We start from the raw sequence: 23,857 nt of genomic DNA on the forward strand, positions 1-23,857 counted from the left end.
AAAGAAGGAAAATAAAATCAACAGGTGCTCTGCTGAGGCAACAAATAGCCCTTTAAGTCAATAATGTTCTCAGTCCTCGTGCTTGTTTGCTGAGTGACCACCAGTCTTTAAATTGGGCCGCCTTAGTACAAGACACAAAGCACTAGTAGCACTTTACCTATGCCAATCTGTTCAGTTCCAAACACAGAGTCTGTGTAGGGGATTTTGGGGTTTGAACCCCTCCCTCTTCCTGTCTGAGTCAAGACTGTGACTCTTTAACCAGGCGTGACTGGCCAAATGACCAGTCACTGAAAGAATGAGGAAAAGTAGAGTGGGGGATGCATCAGTCAAGCAGTCATGAATTTAATTGATATAAGGAAGTGCAATGAGAAGAGGGTTTAGACTGGTACAGCCAGGATATGATTACATTCATTGTTTTGGTCTCCTACTTTGTTTTGTGCACAAATGTATTTTGCATTACTTTTTATCCTCCAATTGTGTCTGGGATGCACGTGTCCGGTTTCAAATTCGCTGAGGATTAAGGCTCACTGAAACCTAGTTTTATGTGGTTAGAGGGAAAGAGCACAAGCACCAGCAAAAGGGACAACAAACCTCTTTTGTTTCTGTAGGGAGGTTTGTGTTAGAAGCAGCCATAACAGCTGCGACCCAACTGACACAGAGGGGGAAAGAGTTTATAAAAAAGACAGAGAATTTAGCTTGCTTGATATGCAGGCCACGGGGAACATGGTGTTTCAGAGCAACAGTTAGATATCTGAAGACTAACAAGCCCCTCCCCCACTTCATGTTTGAGTGTGTGTATTTTTCTGCATGCATTTGTGCTTTTTGGACAGAGTGCTACAAAGAATAGGCAGACATGCGTTTGGTGTTTATTCTCTGCTGGAGCTTCTTGAATAGTTAAAAATGTACTGCCATCATTTACTGACCCTTTTTGAGTCTAATCCCAAACCCGTATGACTTTCCCTCTTCCCAGAACACAAAAGGAAAAATTTTGAAGAATTTTCCATGCAATCACAATGAATGGGTACTAAAGCCTTTCAGCGCGGGCTTGTGAACTATATTCCAAGTTTTCTGAAGTCATATGATTGCTTTGTGTGAGGAATGCATCAAAAAAGTTTTTGACATGTTAATGATTCATTAGAGAATGTCCAATGTATCAGTGAATAATGATGTATATATCAGTCTATTTGTTTAATATTGCGCACAAGTTGTATTGGCCTGTTTCATGATACTTTTTATGGTACTATTTTGTCCATTTTGAAGCTTTAGAGCTTCAGTCCCTGTTCAATGTAATAGCATAGAAAAGAACATTTCCCCTCCAAAATTTCTCCTTTTATGTTGCACAGAAAAAAGAAAGTAATGCAGCTTTAGAGTACATGACCGATTTTTGTGGTGAACTATCCCTTTACACCTAAGGTAGGATAGACATAGTTGTGATCTGTGCAATAAAACTATTGAAAGCTCACACTTTGTACTTCCATTTCATGCTGGTCTGGGTTGGTGGACACTTCACGGTGGAATGTTCATTCATTTTTATGTTATGTTATCCTGAAGCACCTCATCAGAGGCCCCAGTTCCACCCCCAACCCCCCAGCCCCCTATGCTCTCTTCGGACAGGATTATGTTACAGAAGAGTAGCAGACGGGAATGCACAAGTGGGGTGTGTGAAAATGGCAGACTTTTGCATGTCCTTCTGTATTGTTTTGCTGTTACAGAAGGCCCATCTTAAAAAGAAGGGAGGGAGGTTACTGAACACTGAGAGGGAATGTGTGCAAGGGATTTTTGCTTCCACGTATGGCAGTTTATTTGAGGGGGGAAAGAAGGGCAGCCGTTATTTCTTTAAATCCCTCTTGCAAGCTCCCTCCTCTTTCCCCCACTCCCACTTTAGTTATCGTTTTCACTCTCACTTTTCCTGTCTGTTTATCTATTGTGCTCTAGAGTTTTTGGTTTGCTTCAGGGATTTGTTCTTTTTTGAGTGGGAGTGTTTATCACAGCTGATTCAGTTTTAGATTACAGCAAAGTAATGAATATCACATCACAATTACAAACTGAAAATGAGCTTTATCATTCACTCAGTTGAATCATTGAAGCTCACTGTACACATGAAAGAAGAAAACTCTTAACGAGAGCATGTAGCCTCTCTTCTTCAATACCGTTTACATAGATGGTTGCTATAGAGCTTAGAATGTGATAAGCTGCTCCTGTTATCCAGTGATTCTGCAGAAACACGTCAGATCCCCAGATTGGTCACTCCCACTGACTACATGGTCCCTCCTCCCACTCACTTTATCTTGGACTCACTCCTCTAGTTTTGTCTCGCATGTTTTTTTGGAAGGGGAAACCGGCATGATTGGACCACTTCCTGTGTTTTAAAACCACAGCAGGAAACAGAACAAACGGAGCTCGATTCAAACAAAAACAGAGAGAGAGAGAGAGAGAGAGAGAGAGAGAGAGAGAGAGAGAGAGAGAGAAAGAAGGGAGAGAGAGCAAGAGAAAAAAAGAGAGGCGAATGTGTGTGTGAAAGAGAGAAGGGGGAGTGAACGAGAGAGGAAAACTGGGAGATTTTTTTAGCAGCTGCAAACCATTTCAGCTGTGAAGTGGCTTTAGAACAGACAGAGAAAAGCGTGTATGAGAAAGAAAGCCTGCACAGGAAGAAATCAGAGAAAAGAAGAGGAAGAACTTGCGTGGATCCTAGCTGAGCTGTGTTTGGAGTACTGAAAGAAGAAAATAAGAGAACAGGGATGTGTGTCCGGGGATTGTCTGGAAATCACAGTGCCTGAAGTGCAAGGCAGCACTTGGAATGAAGCTCTGTCTGGGTCTCTGCCTTCTGGATAAAGTCCCTTGACTCAACTCTCTCCCTGGCTGAACTGGACTCACTGGATCTACATACCCTCAACCCTTCTGGACACAGACACCTTTTGGACTCTTGCATTTTCTCCCAAGTGCTGAATGAAAGGACTGCAAAAAAAAAAAACATTTTCATGTTTGAAGAACGTCTTTTTTACTTTAAATATGAAATGAACATGTCACAATGAGTGTTGGAGATTTAATTGATTTCAATCCCTTGTGCTCAGTTTGCTGAAGAGGGCAAGATAAAAGAGAAGGATGAGGTACTTCAGGCACAGATGGCTTCTCTTCCTGACATGCTCTATTAATGCTTCATTATAGGATTAAAAAGAGGAAGCAGAAATTGATAAAGAATACACACCAGCTGGTAGTACTGTCGGAAGAGTGAGTCCGTTATGGTTTTTATGATTGTTTCTTTAAATATCTTTAGTGTTATCAAGTAAGTTTACGGGTTTTTTTTTTTTTTTTTTTTTTTCGTCAAGATGCCTTGTTTTTCTAAATACTTCCAAGGAATTATGTCTACTACATTATGTTCTTAGAAGAAAAGGGAGATGAGAGACAAAATCTCCTGACTGGCACTTTTTGTTTTTCTTTGCCGAACTCAGTTTTATATAACAGAGTGTGGATATCTCACCTTAAAAGGAGCCTCATACAGCTTTGGCTGCTGCTCTTGGAGATGGTGAAAGTAGCTGAAGCCCCGCATTGATTTTTCCTGTTGTGGCAGCAGGAAGGAGAGTCGAGAGGAAGCAGTATTAAGGAAGGAAAGGATTTTGGATTTTGCTCTTGTTTTGAGAGTTTAGGACTCCGAAGGGAAACAAAGGAATATTGTCCATAAGGGATGTTATTATCCTGTTATGGATTTTGGATGTCTCACTCAGACACTTACCAGCTTTTTGTATATTTTTCTTAATATTTAATATGTTGCTGCTCAGATTTATCCATGCAAAGGAGACATTTCTAATGCATTTCAGCATTGCATGTACAGATGCCAACATGTAGCTCTGAATCAAGAGCTTGTACCTTTTCTTACTTGGATATTTATGCTGGATGTTGAGCATCATAACAGATTGTATACTGAGAATTCAGTGCATGACTGTATGTGTGTGTTCAGAACCTCACTAATACTCGCTGCAGGCTTTGTTTGTGGAATAGTAACCATCCCATCTCAGCCCCTTGAGGGCGCTGTAGTTTGGGATGGGAAAACCTCTGAGCCGCCCGGACTGCTTGCGGCAGAACCCCAGGTGCCTGGGGAAGGGCGATGATGAGGAGGCATATATTGAGGACTGCTATGTACCACAACGCTCAATTTATGACACCATGCGGATCAATGAGCAGATTGATCAAGGCTCAAAGCTCAGCCAGCCTTCTCGCAGCACTCTGGGCTCAGGGGGTGGTGAGGGAAGTACACTCTCCAGCAATGGGACTTTGGGAGCCGACATATGTGGAGTATTTGTTTCACGAGGAGGGCCTTCTGATGCAGGTGTGAAAAAGCTGGATGAAAGAGTTATTTTTGATGCTCTGAAACTCACCGGTGACCCTCAGAGTATGTCACCTGTCGGAGGAGGCTCTGGAGTGGTTATTCCTGCATCAAATTCAGCTGCCGTTGGGGCAGCTGTTGTGACAAAAAGGAGGCACCAGGGCGGTGACAAGAAGGACAATCCAAATCGGCGCTCCTGGAAAGCTTTCATGCCCCCTACTTACCCAGAGTTTGCAGAACGTTTAGAGCTTGCACCTGGAGAGAGTGGAGAGAAACGTCTGTCTGGGGCTGGAATCCCAGTTTCTCCTCTCCATCCTGTGCCATCTTTACTAGCCTCATCTATTCCTTCTACATCATCGCCTCCTTTGGCAACACCTTTCTCACACTCCCCTGTCTCATCTGGAGGTCCTCAAACTCCACCGGTCTCTAGCTCTCCTTCTTTCACTCCCACTGTTAGCCCAATACCTCCCCATCTTCCTCATCCTCACAGACAAAAACAGCCACTCCAACTGCACTCCCAAAAACTTGCTACTGCTCTGCACTCTCCCTCAAAAGAACAACCACCCTCAGAGACTACTACTTATGCTCAGCCGGACACTCCACAACCTAGTCCTAGTATCTCTCAACAGGCTGAGAGAAAGAGAGGCGAGCAGAGTAAACCAACTACTGCCCCAATGTGTGTTAGAAGTGTCTCAGAAGAACCACCACAAATCTGGGATACTACTGCAACTAGAACCTCTGATAATGAGCGAGATTCACCACTACTGGAACATGACCAAGACACTGTTCCACTAATACCTCCAAAACCAGTATTTTGTCCCCCCACTAAAGCCCGTACCTGGCCCCGCAGTATGAGGGGTAGTAAAAGGTCACTTGGGCATGGTAGGGTTCTCCCTATCCTGCCACCACTGCCCCCGATTCTTGGTGAGGAGAGTGATGAGGAATCTTTGTACCTGTTGGATCCTCCATCACCTTTCCTGCAAAAAGGAGAGGGACTCGATTATGGGGGTTTGCCCCTGTCTCCCTGTATCAGTCAGGAGGGTGGTGAGAATGGTTTATTGGGCTGGCCACCTCCTACTGGTGGGTTAAGAGAGAAGACGGCCTCTGAACTTTGCTTTGAAGAAGATGAACGCAGAATCTTGGAGGAGTTAGAGGAGGATGAGATGGATAGAGAGCAAGAAAAGAAAGAAGAGGATGATAGACTGGAGATGGAGGAGAGAAATTGGCAAGCAGTGTTGAAACTGGAGAGCAGTGAAACATGTGGTTCATCTTGGGAGGTAGAAGAGGAGGAATCACAGTTACAAGACTGGGAAACACAACAACTTGCATCCTCAGGCCACTGGCCCCTTTTGACACCACCTGTAGGATTTGGAGGCTCAGAGGCCCCTAGTGCTTCCCCCTGCCCCAGCTCAGAGGCAGGTTCAGACGAACTCTTTCTTGAGCTGGAAAGACAGTGTTTGGAAGAAGACACAGACAAATCAACTGTTTCTGAGAAGAGGGATCTTTCTCACACTTCTGAATACTCGGATACCTGTGACAACTTGCTTGAAGTGAAAATAGATCAAACTGATGCCAGACAGGAATGTGACATCACAGAACTGTATAATGAAGATTGTGTTGTGATGTCATCACATAACATCATATACCATGTAGAACGCACCGATCAGACTGAGCCACGTGTAACACAAATTAATCAAAACTCACCAGAATGTACACAAAGCTGCTTTTCTCTTGAAGATATTGACCAAAGCCAAGACCAATTGAAAATATGTCTTCCCTGTAATAGTGAAGGTAAAAACCATGATCAAAATACTTCAAATATAGCTGATACAGATGCTTTAGATTCTGAATCAAGTGGCATTCAAACCTTACACCAAGATAGGACTGTTCCATCTGAGACAATTCAGACTGTGAGCTATGAGCGACCAGATAGTTATTCCGATATAGGCATTGGAGATTTATCAGATCATGAACAGCAAGAGCAAGAGGAGGTAATGAAACGAGATGAGACATCTGACATTCATATCTCCTTACAACATGGATTTCCCCCTCCAGAGAATTTGAATGCAGATGTGGAATGTAATATAAATCTTGGCATCTTTATGACTGATTTGGAAGGGGTGGAAATTGAGGACAGTTTTCACCAGTCTCCAGAGTGCTCTGTCTTGGAAGATGAGGCAGAAAGTGAAGTTAGGAACAGTCACTGTGAGACTGTCTCTCATGAGGATACAGTTTCCTCTAAGCCTGCTCAAGTAACTATGGAAATGACTTCTGACCAAGAGGGAGCTTTTTTAAAATCAGAGAAAAAAGAGATTTCAGTCTCCATGGAAGTATTTTTTGAAGAGGAGGTGTCATCACATGAGTGGGAAGTAACAGAGGCTGTTCATGGGACCACAAGTACACCAAAATCAGATGCCTCATACCCACAGTTAGACTCTCCCAATATCAGTATTGAATCTGCTCCACCTTCCCCTCTGCCCCTGAACATGACTACCACTAAACATGAGTCAAGAACAGCAGGACTTGAAAGCAAAGATGGTGATGCTTTTGTTGCAACAGACAGTTTTGTTTATTTAGCTGTGGCTGTGCCACCTCAGTATCATCAGGATGGTCCCCCATCTCCATCAGTGGAATCAGCCCCTCCAAGCCCCCTCCCAAAATGCTGCCCTGAGCCAGAGGAAGGGGCATTTCTCTCTTCCGATAGTTTTGTTTACCTGGCAGCCCCTGAGCGGCTTGTGTCTGATGGGGGCTCTGCCTGTGAAGACTGTCAGGATTTGGACTCTGAGTCAGAGGAGACCCAATCAGGTGTTGACTTTGTACTTGGGTCAATGACTGGGGATAGTGAATGGGACTCAGATGGATCAGGCTTAGACACTGTGCACCAACAGAGGGATCAGTGGGAGCAACTAGAGCCAGGCCTTTTATATGGTCTTTTTAACGAGGCAGAGAATCAGACAAGCTCTCAGGAGGGTGTGGAATCATGTGACAATGACTTTGAGGCCACCTGTGAAGCAAGATCTGTGGAAGAAATCTCACCACTAAAACATGACCTTGATTTGGACACAAAGGTAAAATAACCTTCTTAAGTTTATTGTTTTAGGTGTTCAGTGCAAAGGTAACTCTGTCAGTTTACAGGTTGACTATTCTAAACCAGCTGGTTCTTTTGGTGACCAGAAAAAAGCTTTAGAGCAGTAACTCTCAAAATGTGTTCTGCATGTTAATTGACTGATTAAACGATAGGCCTAAATAAATAAAATAACTGTTGTTAGTTTTTATTGGAAAAGAGAGGTTAAGATATAGGGTATGAAGTAAGGGTAATTTGTTCACTTCTTTGGTGCCAACACAACTGTTGGTAATAGTTGGAAATAGTCAGTAGTTTTCCATAGTGTTCCCATGGTACTTTATACCCATAGTGTATGTTTGCTTAAAAAAACATGCTTTTATTGAACAATAATGAAGAACATTTTGTTGGAAAATAAATCATAAAAGTTGGTTTGCTAAAAAGTTTTTATCCCACATACAATACTTTGTGTGTCAGTAGGAAATATCATTTTACATTTCCAAACATTCCTTTTGCCATTCATTGTAATAATCCAGTGAGGTTTATATATGCACAAAAAATCCGAAAAGCCGGTATGATCCACACAGAGATCTGATCTTACCATCGAGTCCATCTGGGATTACATGAAGAAACAAAAAAAAACTGAGACCGAGTAAATTCAAGAGAACTGCAGCAAACATCTCCAATAAACTTGAAGAAACCTACTTGCAAAGCTGCAGTACTGCGAAAAGTTTTAGGCACTAAACGTGCTGTAAAGTGAGAATGCTTTAAAAAATAATGGCATAAATAGATTTTATTTATCAATTAACTTCTATTAACTAAATCAAATCAATATTTGGTGTGACCACCCTTTGCGTTTAAAACAGCGTTTGGCCTCTGTATTCTTGCACTAGCTTTGCAGGTTTTTTTCTTGGAGACGTTGCCACAGTTCTTCTGGATTTTAGTCTGTCTCAGTTTTCTGTAGTTTTCTGTAATCCCAGTTGGACTCGATGATGGTGAGATCAGATCTCCATGTGCAGCATACCGGCTGTTGTCAGACCCCTTGTGCATAGAAAAAATCTCACTGTATTATTAAAATTAATGGCAAAAGGAATGTTTGCCGAAGTTGCCCGCCCAGTAAAAAAATGTAATCAGACCAAAACAAAAGTTCTGTTTTTAATACACGTTCCAATTTTCCTCCCCACCTTTTTCAAATGTAAAAGGTAAAAATTTTGATAGACCATTTTTTGGTCTGATTGCATTTTTTCAGTGTGCAGGAAACTTTAGTTTCTTGGTTGACATAACTTCTTTTGTTATACGCACCTGAGAACTGACTTTTTTTTTTTTGAGCACATACAATTCTATTTGAAAAAGGAATGTTTGGAAATGTAAACTTATTTCCTACTGACACACTACAGCATACAGCAAAATATATAGATAACTGGCTTATGTTTTTTTTTTTTTTTAAATACTTGTATGTCTAAGACTTTTGCACAGTACTGACAGACACTTTGTCTTAATATCCAAGCATATCCTTTCATTGATCCTTCCGTTCCTTAATAGTGTATTTGTGTTTAGTTTGAAGCAATGTGTGTTTTTGTTCATGGGGACCCAAACACAGACTTCTCATGTATGATTGGTTAATCCATTAATATTCATAATCACTATTGTCTGAAATGTCTTCAGGCGCATAGTATGTGTATATCTTGGCATTCTTTGTTTATTGCAGTGGGGATCACATGAACACAAACAAGCTCGTTGAGTTAAAAAAGCATGCTTACTCCAAAGTACTCAAACCTTAGTGATCGGTTGTGTGTTTGGTTTCAGGCAAATGGGTTCGTGCACACATTTGCATGCGTTTGCTTTTATCTGCCTGTTTGAGCACTGCTTCTGTCTAAGTGAGCACACTGTATGTGTTCGAATAAGATTTAGGAGTCAAAAAGCAGACAGGAATGTTTTTTGTAAATACATGTTAGATATCTTGACATAATGTGAGTGTGCGTTTGAAATTCTCTCTCGGCTGTCGTGACAGGGCCTGTGTCTGCTCTGCTTCACAGTGACAGTGGCGGGTGGCCGAGAGACTGCCTGCTACTTCTTAAGCTATCCGGATGGTTATTGCATTACTATCAGCCTGACTGATCATCCACATCTCATTTGACCCTCTGCCTGGGCCAAATCTGCCTTTCTGTATGGTCATTCTCAAAACTCCCCATCCCTTCAAGTGTAATCAGATGGAGGAAACCCTATCAGGCTGGATTTGGGTAGAGAGGATTATAGCAACTGAGGGACTGAACAGGATCAGCTAGCACATTATATTTAAACTTGGTTGGGATAAAAAGAGCAGAACAAAATTACTGATTTGAGGGGTGGCTGTCATCCAGTGCCAAACTAACTCAAAATCTCCTCCTTCCACTTCAAATCCTCCTCTTTTCTTTCCAGCTGCAGTCTGATGGTGCTGCAACTGAGATAAGGAAGTGAGAAATAAACATCAGGCCCTGTAAGAAGAGCCACATTTGGCAGTAACACACAAACACTGTATAAAGTTGTTGGAAATGTAAACAGATGATAAGGACATGTCAGTCCTATCAAAGCAGGGCCAGACTCTCGCCCCCGCAATGTCCAAAGCCGAGGGAGTCAACCACAAACCTCAGGAAAGATCTTTGTAATCTTTTGGAGCTGCTCTCCGATACGGGCTGTCTCCAGTAAAATTGCACGCTTCCAATAGGTGCTGATGGAGGGTAAATTTAAAAGATTTTGCAACGGCCTGATCATGAATGAACAAAGAGTCTCTATGGTAGAACACCTGGTAGAACTCAAAATAAGCAGCGTCAGAAGAAACATCTGACGTAACATCTGAAACCCTCACTCATTTTTGAGTCTGTCCAGGGTAGAGTTTTAGAGACGGTCAGGTAAACAGACACACTAACTGATACGCACAGTGGAAAGGGAAGAGCAATCAGGGTGGGAGTGAGCACTGTTATGGCATGGTAACAGCGGGTATATTTGATTGTTTGGATAGTGATGACAGTGAAAGACAGTGCGGGAAACACCTGTGATTAAAGACTGCTACAAACAAAAGAGTTTGAACGAAGTTTGTGGCCCCGTCGGCACATCAACGGCCATAACAAAGCAGTTACATATGCTGTAAACTCATTGACTGTTTTCAACCTAATTTGATAAGCTTGTATTAATGGAACCATGTAAATTATTTCCTTGTTGAAACATTTGTGTCAGATAAAATGTAGTCATCCAAAGTCCTTTGAAAAGGAAACGGCGGCTTAAGAGAGGATGAGGGACCAAGAGACCGGAAAAACACAGGAGGTGAAAGCAAAGACAGGAAGAGTAGGACTGGAGAGAGAGTTTTGAGAAGTCTCTATAGAACAAGAAAGTTGCTAGAGGCTATGTTTTCATTGATTTGAAAGAAATTATATTCTTGTGATTTCCTGTGATATCAAGTCCAAACTGACAAGATAGCATCTTTTCTTTTTTTCTATTTTAATTTGCTGTTTTATGATGTTTATAGCCTTGAATTTCTTATGGTTATGCTTTGGTTCTAATGCAAATAAGAATTCCACGCTCGGCTATGCTACATTTGTAGTACATTAAAAAAAAATATTACCTTGAAATTTCCATGAAATCAGACATGTACAGCCTACTTTGTCTAGCAGTACATGTGCCTGTGTAAAGTTTTTTTGTTTTTTTCACTCTTCAACATGAATTTTAAATAAAATACTAGGCAGAAGTTTGACCACACTTCAAAATAGTAATAATATCATGGTCATCAAAATTATGAAATAATTCAAATAGAAGTATAGGAAATATGCAGTGACCAAATGGTGGTTATCAAAACTGTTGTATATTCTGACTTCAAATAAAAAAAATGCTACAGTTTTGTATGAAATTCATACATAGATTAAATTTAAGATTTTCCTGAGAAAATACATTTCATTTGCATATGTCCAAACTTTTGACTGGTGCTGTAATTTTGTCTGATTGATTTTATCTTACCTTCAGCGAAAAATGGAACAATCATTTCTCGTGATGCTTTCAGACACAATATAAGGTTTAGAAACCTCAGCAAAAATCAGCACATAGTGTGGGGTATATAGGTTAATTCCTATCCAGCTATAATAATATTTTCTTCAGCGAAATGTGGGCATACCTGCTTAAACAGTGTGGAGTTGTGGTTTGAAATGAAGAGAAAGAAACAAAAGATTCCAGTGGCAGTGATGTTGTGGGTTGGTGGTAAGATGGAGCGCTGCCAGTAGCTAAAAGTGATCTGTGGGGGTTCAAGTGCGAAACAAAAGAGTTTAAAGTTTGGTGACAAAAGAGAAAGAGAGTGCTGGAGAGATAAGTGTGCAGCAGTCCTGTTTATGTATGTGTGCGTGTGACTGGGCTCCTGACCAGATTGGATGAGAGTGTTTGAGTGGAATGACTGGCATCCTAGATATTTTCCAGAGGCCTGCATGAGAATAAGTAAAGAGAAGAGAGATTGTTATTTGCGCTGACCTCTTTCTGTTGTTACTGGATACTGTATGTATAGCTACTTCCTACTTGCATGTGGATATGTGCATCTTTGTTCAGATTTCTGACAAACTAAATTCCCTCTCTCTCTGTTGTTAATTATTAATCATAGCACAAACATGTATTATTGTCTATGAAATGATTAATAGGTTTCCCTTGGATTTGGCCACATGAGTTGTAGAAGATCTGCTACAGATGGAGATGAATGAGGTTATTTTTGTTCTTGTGGGTGAAAAGTGCCACATGTGATGAATGATCAGGATTAAAAACGGGAAATGGCTCCAAGTGTACACACCGTGGGTAAAGAGGAGGCGGCCTAGATGATAGATTCAGGCTAATGTTAGACAGGATATAGAAAGACAAAAGGGGACCAAACACTCTTCGTTGCACAGACGCATACGCGTTCACAGTCACATATACTGTCGACGAGAGGGTGGAGCAGGTTGAAGCTGTGGCTTATTGTTTTAAGGCCGACAGACATCCTGTTTAAAGCAGGAATGAAGCCCCTTGCAACAAGGCAACTGCAAACACACTACATAATCAAATGCAAAGACCTTAAATATACACAGGCAAATGATGCTGGATTTTATTTAATTGTGTATGCTCATTTTCCTTAGATTTACTGTTGGATTACTTTTGCCAGCATGTTACACTCAAAGATAATATTTAAAAATTCTAATAATTTAATAACTCTTCAAAAAAAATTTATCTTTAAAATGATTATCCATTTATCATACTGTGCATTATAATGTTGCACTTTCATTTATTTAGACAAAATATGCTTTCCGAGTATGCCTACTTCCCTACTATATAGTAGGTGGAAAACAGTGTGTGAAATGAGTAAGATGTTTGAATTCGTAGTAGTCATAAAACAGTAGGCAATAAAACACCCAGATGACCTACAACTTCTGGTGAGTTTCTGGAGTATGCATCCAATCAATGGACACTTTTCTATCCCATGAGGCTACGGGAGGAGTTGTGAATGAAAGTGAATCGAGGCACATTATACTGTAGGCACACAACAGCATAGCGTATGTAGTATGTCTGAATTTCAATCATACTTTTTTATTGGTAGCAAAGTTCTACTTACTCATTCCAGATAGAGTTAGTAAGGACATTTTCCTGTTGAATATTGTGATAAGTCACATTACAAAACTAAAATTGGTTTCATGATGACGCCAAACTTCTCTTGGGTAACTGCTGGTTATGGTGTTGGTTAGGGGTATTTGGCAACCTGCTTGTGGGGAACCACTGTGATGGATATTCTGTCAGAGCTGTAGTGTTAGGCTGTTGGAGAAAAGGAGCTTTACAATGTTGCTGCCAAGGCTCTGGATTTAATTTAATTCGATGTGTGGGGGCTGAAAACTGCTTCCCCATTTATAAATGGCCATGCCACCATTATCATGTTGTTGTGTTTGTACAGCCTTGACCTGTTTAGACACATTCTGTCATATCACATGTCCAGTAACATAACACGAGTGTTGGTTATGCACTACTCAAGTCACTTGTTCTCTCTCTATCACTCAAACTTTAGGCAGTGGAAAGGGAGCAGTTTGACAGCATTCAGCCTAAACTGCAGCATGTCAACGCTGTGGGTCAAGGTCTTATCCAGAGTGCAGCCAAACACACCGACACTCAGGCTCTGGAACATGACTTGGAAACCACGAACCTGCGCTGGAACTCCCTCAACAAGAGGGTAAGTTTGCATCTAGTTTTATCCTGCTTTCTTGATGGACTGAGAGAAACTCTTTTTGAAAACATTCTTTTATTTTATTCACAGGTTGCTGAAAGAATCGCACAGCTGCAGGAGGCCCTGTTGCATTGTGGGAAGTTCCAAGATGCTCTAGAGCCACTCTTGAGCTGGCTGAGTGACACAGAGGAGCTCATAGTCAATCAGAAACCTCCATCCGCTGAGTACCGTGTCGTCAAGGCACAAATTCAGGAGCAGAAGGTTACATTTAAATCAATTTTGAATTTAATTAATTTCAATACATTTTAAAGGGGGTTTTCATTATCTTAATTTTACCTACATTTAAAACTTTTTTTCATTTATATATTCTTTTTTCAGTCAAGTTGATAGACTTTAGCGTCCCTTTATTTTGTATCAGACTTATAGACTAATCTATCCTTCTACATAATATAAAATAAATAAATTGAGGTCACTAACCTGTATTCCATATCTTTATAAGCTGCTGCAACGGTTGCTGGATGACCGCCGTGGGACGGTAGAGATGATCAGGGCAGAAGGAGAGCGTATCGCTGCTACGGCCGAGACACAAGACAGAGACAAAATCCAGAAACAACTTAAGAGCCTAGGAGAGAGATGGACAAACCTGCTGGAAAAGGCCAGCGCCAGGTAAACTCCATTATCAGAGCAAATACGGACACCCAGACACAACCATAAAACCTCTTAATCAAATCTCTTACTCAGAACTCAATCACTATGTTGCTTTACAAGGCCATAAAATAGAGTAGAATAAGAATATAACACAGATTTCCTGCTAACCTGATGTCCTCAGGCAACGGCAGCTAGAGGAGCTGCAGGTGTTGGCGCTGCAGTTCCATGAGGCCGTGGAGCCCCTCGGGGAATGGTTGAGCACAACAGAGAGACGTTTGAGCTCCGCTGAGCCAATGGGAACCCAGACCTCCAAAATCACACAGCAGATTGTAAGGCACAAGGTAGAGTATATGCAACACCTGGGAGAGATGTGTCCTGGAACTGTTGCTCTCAAACCAAGATCATTTTAGCAAGCGATTTTCATTAGACTGACTAGAAATGCAGAGGAGAGAACAGATTGTAAGTCTCCTGTGGTTTTAAATGGACAAGTAGGAGTGCAGTTATCTAAGAAGGCACGGATTTCAGGTCTCTGGTCGTGATCCTGCCCACATCCTTTCAGTTTTTCAGTTTAATTTCATCATGATTTCTTTTTTTTATGGTTGTGTTCCCATCTCACCTTGTGTTGATTCACATTTTTATTTTTTGCTTGTATCAGTTAATTATGATTTATCATTGTTCTGCATTGTCATGTATGTTTATGTTTGCCTTGTCTTTTTTTCCTCCTTCGACTCATCCCATCACATCACGTCTCTTTAATCTGGGCTATAATCCCAGGCTCTCCATGAGGAGGTGTCCTCTCGAGAGAATGATGTAGACCATCTTGAGATGCTCAGCCAATCACTGCACCCGCTCAGCTGTGTGGCTGATCAAGATTGGCTGGGCGATCGTGTGGCTGCAGTGCGCAATGGGCACACAGAGCTGCGTGATTGGTGCGATCGGAGAGAGGCCATGCTGGAGCAGGCCCTGGCCAATGCACAGCTATTTGGAGAGGAAGAGGTGGAAGTCCTTAACTGGCTAGCTGAGGTGGCCCAGAGACTGGCTGAAGTTTCAGTACAGAGTTATCAGCCGGAGCTACTAGAGCTGCAACACAAACACACACTGGTACGGTTTTAACGGGTGTAGCAGTCCAGGACCAACAATGCAGTAAAAGTTCAGTTTAGAGAGGATGAATACTGCCAAGCGGCCCTCATCCGAAAAAAACAGCTGTCACTCACTGAAGAAAGAGTTCCACTAGGGCTGTCAGTCAATTAAAGCTTTTAATCAAATAAATGACATGAAATGCTGGTTAATTAATTACATATACCAATATTTGCTGAGAAAAGTCAGATTAAAATAATTTAGAGATTTTTTATTACATTCTGATCTTTACTTTACTTTAATTTACTTTAAATTATTTCCTGAGTTAATGTTTATATTGCTGGTCCCCTACAGGCTCTTAACGAAGAGATTATCAGCAGGAAGAAGACAGTGGACCAGGCCATTAAGAATGGACAAGCTCTGCTTAAACAAACCACTGGTACTTTACCATCCAGTCTTTGCTAATTGGTGTATTACCAAATTCCTCTGTTGATTGTAATCATGTTTGATCTCTGTGGCAGGTGAGGAGGTCCTGTTGATCCAGGAGAAGTTAGATGGTATCAAAAGCCGCTACTCAGAGATGACAGCGGGCAGCAGCAAGGCCCTTCGTATTCTGGAACAGGCCCTTCAGTTGGCCACACGATTTGCTAGCTCACACGATGACATCAACCAATGGTTGGATAGCGTGGAGGCGGAGCTTAACAACGTGGAGGCAGATACAACACCAGCGTATCAGGACAGACAGAGGGTGAGGATGTCTTTTTCAGTAGTTCATGAATTACTTTTTTCTTTTCTTTTCTTTAGACCATACACAGCTATTTTTGTTTTAGCTAAATCAAATTCGTTTCTTTTATGTCTTCAGTCCAATCATTATTTTATATTGTGTGTATTTTTGCCTCAGGAGCTGAAGTGCGTGTCTGCTGAGAAAAGGCTAGTTCTGGACACTGTGAATGAGGTAGGCAGTGCTTTACTGGATCTGGTGCCCTGGCGTGCACGGGAAGGCCTTGACCGCCTGGTCGCCGATGCCAATCAGCGCTACCGCCAAGCAGACGAGACCATCACACAGAGGGTGCAGTTAGTGCAGGCTGCCATCCAAAGGTCACAGCAGGTACTGCAACAAATACTGTACATTTATATGTCTGTGTGTTACATTAAAGGAGTAGTTCACTTTAAAATGAAAATTACCCCATGATTTACTCTCAAACGGTTTTGAGCTTCATACTGATGGTTGGAATTCACTGCCATTATCAAGCTCGGAAGCGTCAGGGTGTTTATTAATATGACTCCGATTGTATTCGTCTGAAAGAAGAAAGGCATTTTTACCTAGGATTGCTTGAGGGTGAGTAAATCATGGGGTCATTTTCATTTTAAAGTGAACTACTCCTTTAACACAGAACTAAAACTTAAAACTTTTCCTGTTTTGAAATCCATTCACTCCTTTTTTTTAATCCTCAAAAAGTCTAAACACACTCAATAATCAGGCCGTTTGGATTTTCTGAGCACTATGATGACATAATGCTCATGCTCCGCCTACAACCACTGACGGACGGTATTAGCATATTTCTGCCCTCAGCCATTCGACACCCCCCCATGGAAGAGAGGGGTGGGGTGAACAGATGCTCATTATCATTTAAAGAGATATGCACCGAAACAGGTCACTGTGAACAAAGCTGTTTTTGAGGAGGTATAAAGGGTGTTGTTTTACACAACCATTGAGGAATTTTAACCAAAGTATATTACAAACTTTACATGAAGACCTTAAAGAATCATACCAACTTGTGTAAAATGGGCATCCGATGACCCCTTTAAGATTATTCTTGTCCTGCCTTGCAGAAAATCAAATGTAGTTTTATATAATTATTTCATACTTTTTTTTTTTTGCTTTTTACAATTATATAACATTTAAAAATAATATAACAAAATATTAATTATAATAAATTGTTTATATATATATATATATATATGTGTGTGTGTGTGTGTGTGTGTGTGTGTGTGTGTGTGTGTGTGTGTGTGTGTGTGTGTGTGTGTGTGTGTGTGTGTGTGTGTGTACATAAACCTACTTTCTAAAAGAAAATACCAATGCTTGCAAGGCAGGGAAAGAATAATCCTTATAATAATCCTTAATAGTTTACCTTATTTTTTTATAATATTCAAATTATTTACTTATTGTTTTCATTCTATTTTAAAATGTTATTACAACAAAGTGTTGCTTTTATTTCATATGTACAATGTTATTATTATAAATATGTAACATAAATTGTTGCTTTAGTAATGTTTGATTTAGGACGCTGTTTCCATGTTGCTTACTTGAATTTGTAAATATTTTTGTCACACTTCTTTTTTGGCGGTGTATTTATGCGTGTTATTGTTTCAGTATGAAGAGGCAGTCGATGCGGAGCTGACCTGGGTCGGAGAGACAGAGAGGAAGTTAGCATCTCTGGGGCCTCTGAGTCTGGAGCCCGATGTGACTGTGACGCAGCTCCAGGTGCAGAGAGCCTTTAACATTGACATCATCCGTCACAAAGACACCGTGGACCAACTTCTTAAGACACGAGAGGACATCCTAGAGAGCTGCAGTGAACAGCAGAGAGAGGCTTTGAAGGTTAGAGACAAAATAAAGAAGAAAGAGAGGGGGCAGAGTAATCCATGTACTGTAATTATTCTTCAGTGAAAGGTTAGATTAGGAAAATTGAATTGATGTGACTCGTGCATTTTCCGGTGGAGATTTGATTTGTTGAGTCATGTCTGGGAAAAGCAACAGTGCAAACTTGTTTTTCAGTCTCTCAAAAGATTCATTTGGCTGATCCGCTAATAAATCTTTCCTTTCCCTCCTGTAGATGAAGACGGACTCTTTAAGTGCTCGTTATGAAGCAGTAAATCAGAGTCATGCTGAGCGCTTCTCAGCACTGGAGCAGGCTCAGGTGCTGGTGGCTCGTTTCTGGGAGACACATGAGGAACTTGAACCCTGGCTGGGCGAGACCGAGACTCTGATTGCCCAGCTACCCCTTCCCGCCATCGACACCGAGGCACTCAGACAACAGCAAGAACAGATGAGGGTAAGTGGGCTTGGTGCAGATGAAGGACTTGAGTCCCTTTTGCTTCTTTGTGGTTATATACATGGGTTAAGACGCTCAAAACTGACACATGACATGTTTCATGTCTAGCTTCTGAGAGAGTCCATCTCTGAGCACAAGCCACACATAGACAAACTGCTAAAGATCGGCCCACAGCTAGCAGAATTGAGTGCCCAGGAAGGAGCAACAGTGAGACAACGTTTTAATGAAGCAGAGAGACGTTACATCAGAATCAAAGACGACGTCAAAAGTAGAGCCACAGCACTGGATGAAGCAGTGTCACAATCTGTCCAGGTATTTGCTCCAAAATGTTAGCATGCTTACTTTGGACTGCTGCCCAGCTTGTCATCTATTTAAGAGTTACAGCTCATAGTTCAGCATCATACAGCACAGTATCAACAAATTTAGTCATCATCATATTTTCTAGCACATTTAGTTCATTTAAGCTATTTCAAATGACGCATCACTTTTAATTAACCATTATTTCGCACTAAGTCAATTTTTTTGTAAATAACATCTCTGACATCTGACATCAGCTGCATTTTGGCTGAATGTTTGTTATTGATTCTTCCTGCTGGCCTGTTGCATGCTGTTGAATTAACGCATTGTACTGTTTCTCCACCTCCATCCCTTCAAACTCCACTGTACTGTGACTCCACCTGTCCCACCCCTGTGCCCCATATCCTGTCACCCTCCACTTTCCATTCCTGTATCCCCTAAACTTACCCCATTCCTGCTTGCAAATCTCCCCTTGCCTATTCCCTCCCATGTCCGTTTGGTCCATCCGTCCACCCATCACTCATGTTTGTGGATGTGCTGTGTGTGTCCATCCCTCAATCTTCACTGCTCTCTGCATCACCCTCAGCTGGTAGAGGTAAGAACACCATCACCTGCTGATTTAAACTCTGATATAACGTGTGTATTGGATTGAGAATAAGGAATTTTCCTTAATTGTTAAAAAATCGAAAAACTTTATATAATTCTGATGAAACAGGTGTGTGATATGGACTAGTTTTAGTTTACGTCAGTTGACCTAAAGCCAGTGTCTTATTAGTATAAGACAAGTACAAGAAGATGGGCAAATATTAAATATACATTTTGATTCCTTATTTCTTATTCTACACATAATCGTATACTGTATATTTTGCCTTAGAAGAATAGATTTTTGACACCTCCTTCCAGTCCCTACACCCATGCTCATTTTTAAGAAAGAACAGCAGCATACACTTTTCAGTACTTGTATTTCTTATTTAGCTTCAACTTCCTCTGCCTTTTTGTATGTGGCTGGGATAAATCTGCCCTCCTCCATATGCCTGGTCCATCTCCAGTTATGTGCTGTATTTGTTTTGATTGTCATCTTCTTTCTCTCCATTCAGTTCCATGATAAAATGGACCCTCTGTTGGAGACTCTAGAGGGGGCAGTCCAGCGCCTGCGGCTGCCCCCTCCAGTGGCCGCTGAGGTGGAAAAGATCCGGGAACAACTGACAGAGCACCGGGCTACAGGACTAGAGCTGGACAAACTCCTGCCGTCTTTCAGCGCCCTGTGTGCCCGAGGAGAAGAGCTCATCAGCAGAGCCCCACACGATGATCCTGCCGCAGAGGGTAAAGATCTTTGATCTGAAATGATGCTATATGGCTGTATGAAGTATGTGTTTTGATAAATCTGCATTCTGTTCCCATTCTCAGCGGTGCGTTCACGACTCTTGCGGCTGCGCTCTCTGTGGGATGAAATCAGGCAGAGGGCGGAGGAAAGAGAAGGTAAACTTCAGGATGTTTTAGATCTCGCCGGAAAGTTCTGGGCTGACATGGGCGCTCTGCTGAGCACGCTCCGTGACTCTCAGGACATCGTGAAAGAGCTGGAGGACCCGGGGGTGGATCCCTCACTCATAAAACAACAAATAGAGGCAGCAGAGGTCAGTCCAACAAAAGAGATGGATGTCTTTTTCTTAGGTTAAATTTAGTTTTCACTAAGGATGTACAAAAACTAATCACCCCATTTAGTTTTTGTACGCCCCTAACTAGGGGGCCTCAGCACATTTCCAATGTGTCTCTAGATGACTAAAAAGTATTTAAATTAATAAATTAATATACTGTAATCTTAATTAAAATGCTAAAAAAATCTTGTGTATATATATATATATATATATATATATATATATAATTTTATTTTTATTCAATAAATGTTGTTTTTAATTGAAGAACAAATTATTGGAACTTCTGAAATCAGACAATGAATCGTGGTTCATTTAATAAATGAATACTTATAGTTTCTGTTAATAAAAAAAAAGTTTGAAAACAAGCAGCTATAAAGGAAAAGAACCACTGGTATGAGATGGATGACTAGTCAGCCATTTTAACCCATCCTTACTTATAACACAAAATGTGTGTAATAATGTGTCCAGTTTTATAAAACATTCCTTGAGTAGATTGAAGTACATAATGTTGTGTCAAGACAAAGACTGCAAGAGAATGAGGTCATGATGTTTTGATCTCACACTCAGGCCATTAAAGCAGAGACAGATGGGCTGAGGGAAGAGCTGGAGATCGTACAAACTCTTGGAGCTGACCTCATCTTTGCCTGTGGAGAGACAGAGAAACCAGAGGTCAAGAAAACCATTGATGAGGTAAGAGGGTAGTAGGATAAGACGACGTGGGGAATGCCCCTCTTCACTCAAATTTAAACAAAATATCTCCATGTTGTTGATTTGACACACAGATGAATGCCGCCTGGGAAGGTTTGAACCGCACGTGGAGAGAGAGAATGGAGAGACTTGAAGAGGCCATGACTGACTCTGTGCAGTACCAGGATGCTCTTCAGGTTATTTTTTTTCTGTTGGCACAGCACAATCTGCCCTGATTGGTCAAGTCAAATGTGTGTTCACATTCATCACTTTGTCTCCTCAGGGCATGTTTGACTACTTGGACAACGCTGTCATCAAATTGTGTGACATGCCAGCTGTGGGAACAGACCTCAGCACTGTCAAACAACAGATAGAGGAGCTCAAGGTTTGAATCGGACCTGATCTACTCTTATCTCTCCATTGCTTTGAGAAAAGGATTGACCCTTTTTCTTTGTACATGACACAGCAATATAAAGTTGAGGTGTACCAGCAGCAGATTGACATGGAGAAGCTTAGTCACCAAGGAGAGCTGCTGCTCAGGAAAGTGAGCGACCAAACAGACCGAGACATGATTCAAGAGCCTCTCACTGAGCTACGCCACCTGTGGGACAACCTAGTGGACAAAATCACAATCAGACAGGTGAGGAAATAAAGTTTTCTTATCTCTGACAACTTTTTCATTTACTAACAAATTACAAAACCAGATTATTCAGACTCTGATGAGACATTATAAAATGCAGATAAATGCACACCTATGACCTAAGTTTAATGCTCCAAATGCTCCTTATAACATCCTACAGTTAAGCTAATAAATTATTATTTAATTCTTAAATTGTTGTTATTATTAACAATACAATATTTAACTTGTAAGCCCATCTAAATCGGTCCAATGGCGTTTTCCGATAGAACGGGTGGAGGTCTCTGGCTGCATGTTACAGTCTTTCCGCGTGGCAAAGTAATTTGATTACAATTAAGCTTTTATCTGACTCCATTTAATTACGACTTTGAATTTAGCTTAGTATGCCAATTACTTAATGGTCATTTAAATAATAGTTTAGCAGCACATTTGATTATTCTTTTCAACTCTTTACTTATATTTTACCCGTTCATATTATGAAGCTATGTCCCTTTGAGGTACTCACGCCTTCTGTTTAACGCGGGTCTCACGATCACAAGCTCATCAGTTTGGTCACTAAACAGATGTATATACCTGAGATGGTCGCATTCACGCTTACACAATCAAAGATACTTTTGGTAAAGCCCCCATTGAATTGCATACACTCCATTGTAAAACAGAGTATGAAAATAATACTACTAAATTAATTTAAATTCAATCAAAAAACTCTGAAAACATTGTTGCGTAGTTACTGCATTTTAGAGGGTAGACATGAAAGGCTCTTACTCTTGATTGTTTTGATTCTGTCTTCTCTCTACCAGCACAAACTGGAGGGTGCGCTCTTGGCTCTGGGTCAGTTCCAGCATGCTCTCTCTGAGCTGCAGTCTTGGCTCAGTCACACTCACGCCACACTGGACACCCAGCGACCCATCAGCTCTGACCCCAAGGCCATCGAAATTGAGCTGGCTAAGCATCATGTACGTCACATTGGGCCTCATTTTTATGTACTCTACTTTTTTTATCTCCTTTTTAAAGCAAATTCCTTTAATCAAGCTGCCTTTGTAGGTTTTAAGAAACGATGTGCTGTCCCATCGGGCCACTGTGGAGACAGTGAACAGAGCGGGCTCTGAGCTGCTGGAGTCCAGTCCTGGAGACGAAATCAACCACCTGAGAGACCAGCTGGATGAGCTCAACCGTAGCTGGAAGAACCTTCTGCTGAAGACTGATGAGAGGCAGAAGCTTCTGGAAGCTGCCTTGCAACAGGTGCTCTAGATATTACTACATCATTATACAGAGAGATCTAATTGAATGCATCAATAAAAAACAAGTACATCTGCATATGTTTGTAGCTTGAAATACATTGTTTTCAGTGGATTATGTTAAAGTCGATTCAATAAAAAGGATGCAGTTTGGAGGGTTTCTGTCCATGGATAATGGTTCTCTTTAATATTGTAGTACAGGTGTTGGATCAATTAGCTCATTGTCTTTACCCTGCATGGTTTCTGTGTTAGGCGGAGGGTTTCCATGGAGAGTTGGAGGAGTTTCTGCAGTGGCTCAGACGCACAGAGAGTCAGCTGTCCGCTGCCAAACCCACAGGTGGCCTGCCTGAGACTGCCAGAGAGCAGCTGCAGCAACACATGGTACGCTAAACGAGTTCACCTCTAGTCCACCCATTAGAGATCAAACCACTCTCAAACATACAGCTTCTTATAACAATTTCAAATGATAGGAAATAGTTTTACATTTTTATTTATTTATTCATTTATTTATTTATTTAGCATTCTTTGGAAATAACAAGAATCACAAAAAATTTACTTTACATGTTAAATACTGCATGTGCATGCAATTATGAATAACTTTTTTTAATTTTGCTATGTGCTTTTGCCATTTTTATTAGTTTTAGATTTTTTAATCTTTATTTGGATTTAATTTTATTTAATGTTTTTCAATCAGTTACCAAGGCAACGATATTTACATTTTTCATTTTATTTTATTTCAGCTTTATTTTAATCAATAAATCGACTGATCTTCCTCTGTCCCGTTTATAGGAGCTCCAGGCTCAGTTGACCCACAGGGGTGAGCAGTATCATCGACTCCTGGATAAGGGAGAGTCCATTCTTCTGGCCAGAGGAGGGGAGGATGCTGGACCTGGTACCACCCAGACCCAACAGAACCTGGCCATGCTACAGAACAAGTGGGCCAGTCTCAATGCCAAAATGGATGACAGAAGGGTGAGGGAACCAAAG

At 41.2% G+C, this 23,857-nt stretch overlaps 2 protein-coding genes across 20 annotated transcripts in view; both read left to right on the plus strand.

Annotated features, from left to right (window-relative positions):
• The window catches only part of macf1a (microtubule actin crosslinking factor 1a), a 180,707-nt gene that overhangs the window by 141,508 nt on the left and 15,342 nt on the right, over positions 1-23,857 (plus strand). For all 19 annotated transcript variants that reach the window (XM_077196137.1, XM_077196151.1, XM_077196152.1 and 16 more), the window contains 21 exons: positions 13,420-13,581; positions 13,666-13,836; positions 14,075-14,241; positions 14,405-14,564; positions 14,998-15,324; positions 15,655-15,739; positions 15,822-16,048; positions 16,202-16,408; positions 17,675-17,902; positions 18,138-18,356; positions 18,465-18,668; positions 19,751-19,976; positions 20,061-20,287; positions 20,876-20,998; positions 21,091-21,192; positions 21,279-21,380; positions 21,462-21,635; positions 22,433-22,588; positions 22,677-22,874; positions 23,123-23,251; positions 23,660-23,842. In XM_077196137.1, coding sequence (XP_077052252.1) covers positions 13,420-13,581; positions 13,666-13,836; positions 14,075-14,241; positions 14,405-14,564; positions 14,998-15,324; positions 15,655-15,739; positions 15,822-16,048; positions 16,202-16,408; positions 17,675-17,902; positions 18,138-18,356; positions 18,465-18,668; positions 19,751-19,976; positions 20,061-20,287; positions 20,876-20,998; positions 21,091-21,192; positions 21,279-21,380; positions 21,462-21,635; positions 22,433-22,588; positions 22,677-22,874; positions 23,123-23,251; positions 23,660-23,842 — 3,777 coding nt within the window. The remainder of the gene's footprint in view (positions 1-13,419; positions 13,582-13,665; positions 13,837-14,074; positions 14,242-14,404; positions 14,565-14,997; positions 15,325-15,654; positions 15,740-15,821; positions 16,049-16,201; positions 16,409-17,674; positions 17,903-18,137; positions 18,357-18,464; positions 18,669-19,750; positions 19,977-20,060; positions 20,288-20,875; positions 20,999-21,090; positions 21,193-21,278; positions 21,381-21,461; positions 21,636-22,432; positions 22,589-22,676; positions 22,875-23,122; positions 23,252-23,659; positions 23,843-23,857) is intronic.
• Positions 3,893-9,533, plus strand: LOC143702363 (uncharacterized). Its single transcript, XM_077196160.1, has 2 exons — positions 3,893-7,389; positions 9,419-9,533. The coding sequence occupies exons 1-2, from the start codon at positions 4,039-4,041 to the stop codon at positions 9,419-9,421; spliced, it is 3,354 nt and encodes a 1,117-aa protein (XP_077052275.1). The 5' UTR covers positions 3,893-4,038; the 3' UTR covers positions 9,422-9,533.

This window comes from Siphateles boraxobius, unplaced genomic scaffold (assembly GCF_051911475.1).
Source record: "Siphateles boraxobius isolate OS27281-9 unplaced genomic scaffold, OSU_SipBor_1 35, whole genome shotgun sequence".
NCBI classification, from domain to species: Eukaryota; Metazoa; Chordata; class Actinopteri; order Cypriniformes; family Leuciscidae; genus Siphateles; species Siphateles boraxobius.

Excerpts from the sequence above, each read along its gene's own strand:
- LOC143702363 (XM_077196160.1), top strand. The coding sequence starts at position 4,039 with ATGGGAAAACCTCTGAGCCGCCCGGACTGCTTGCGGCAGAACCCCAGG.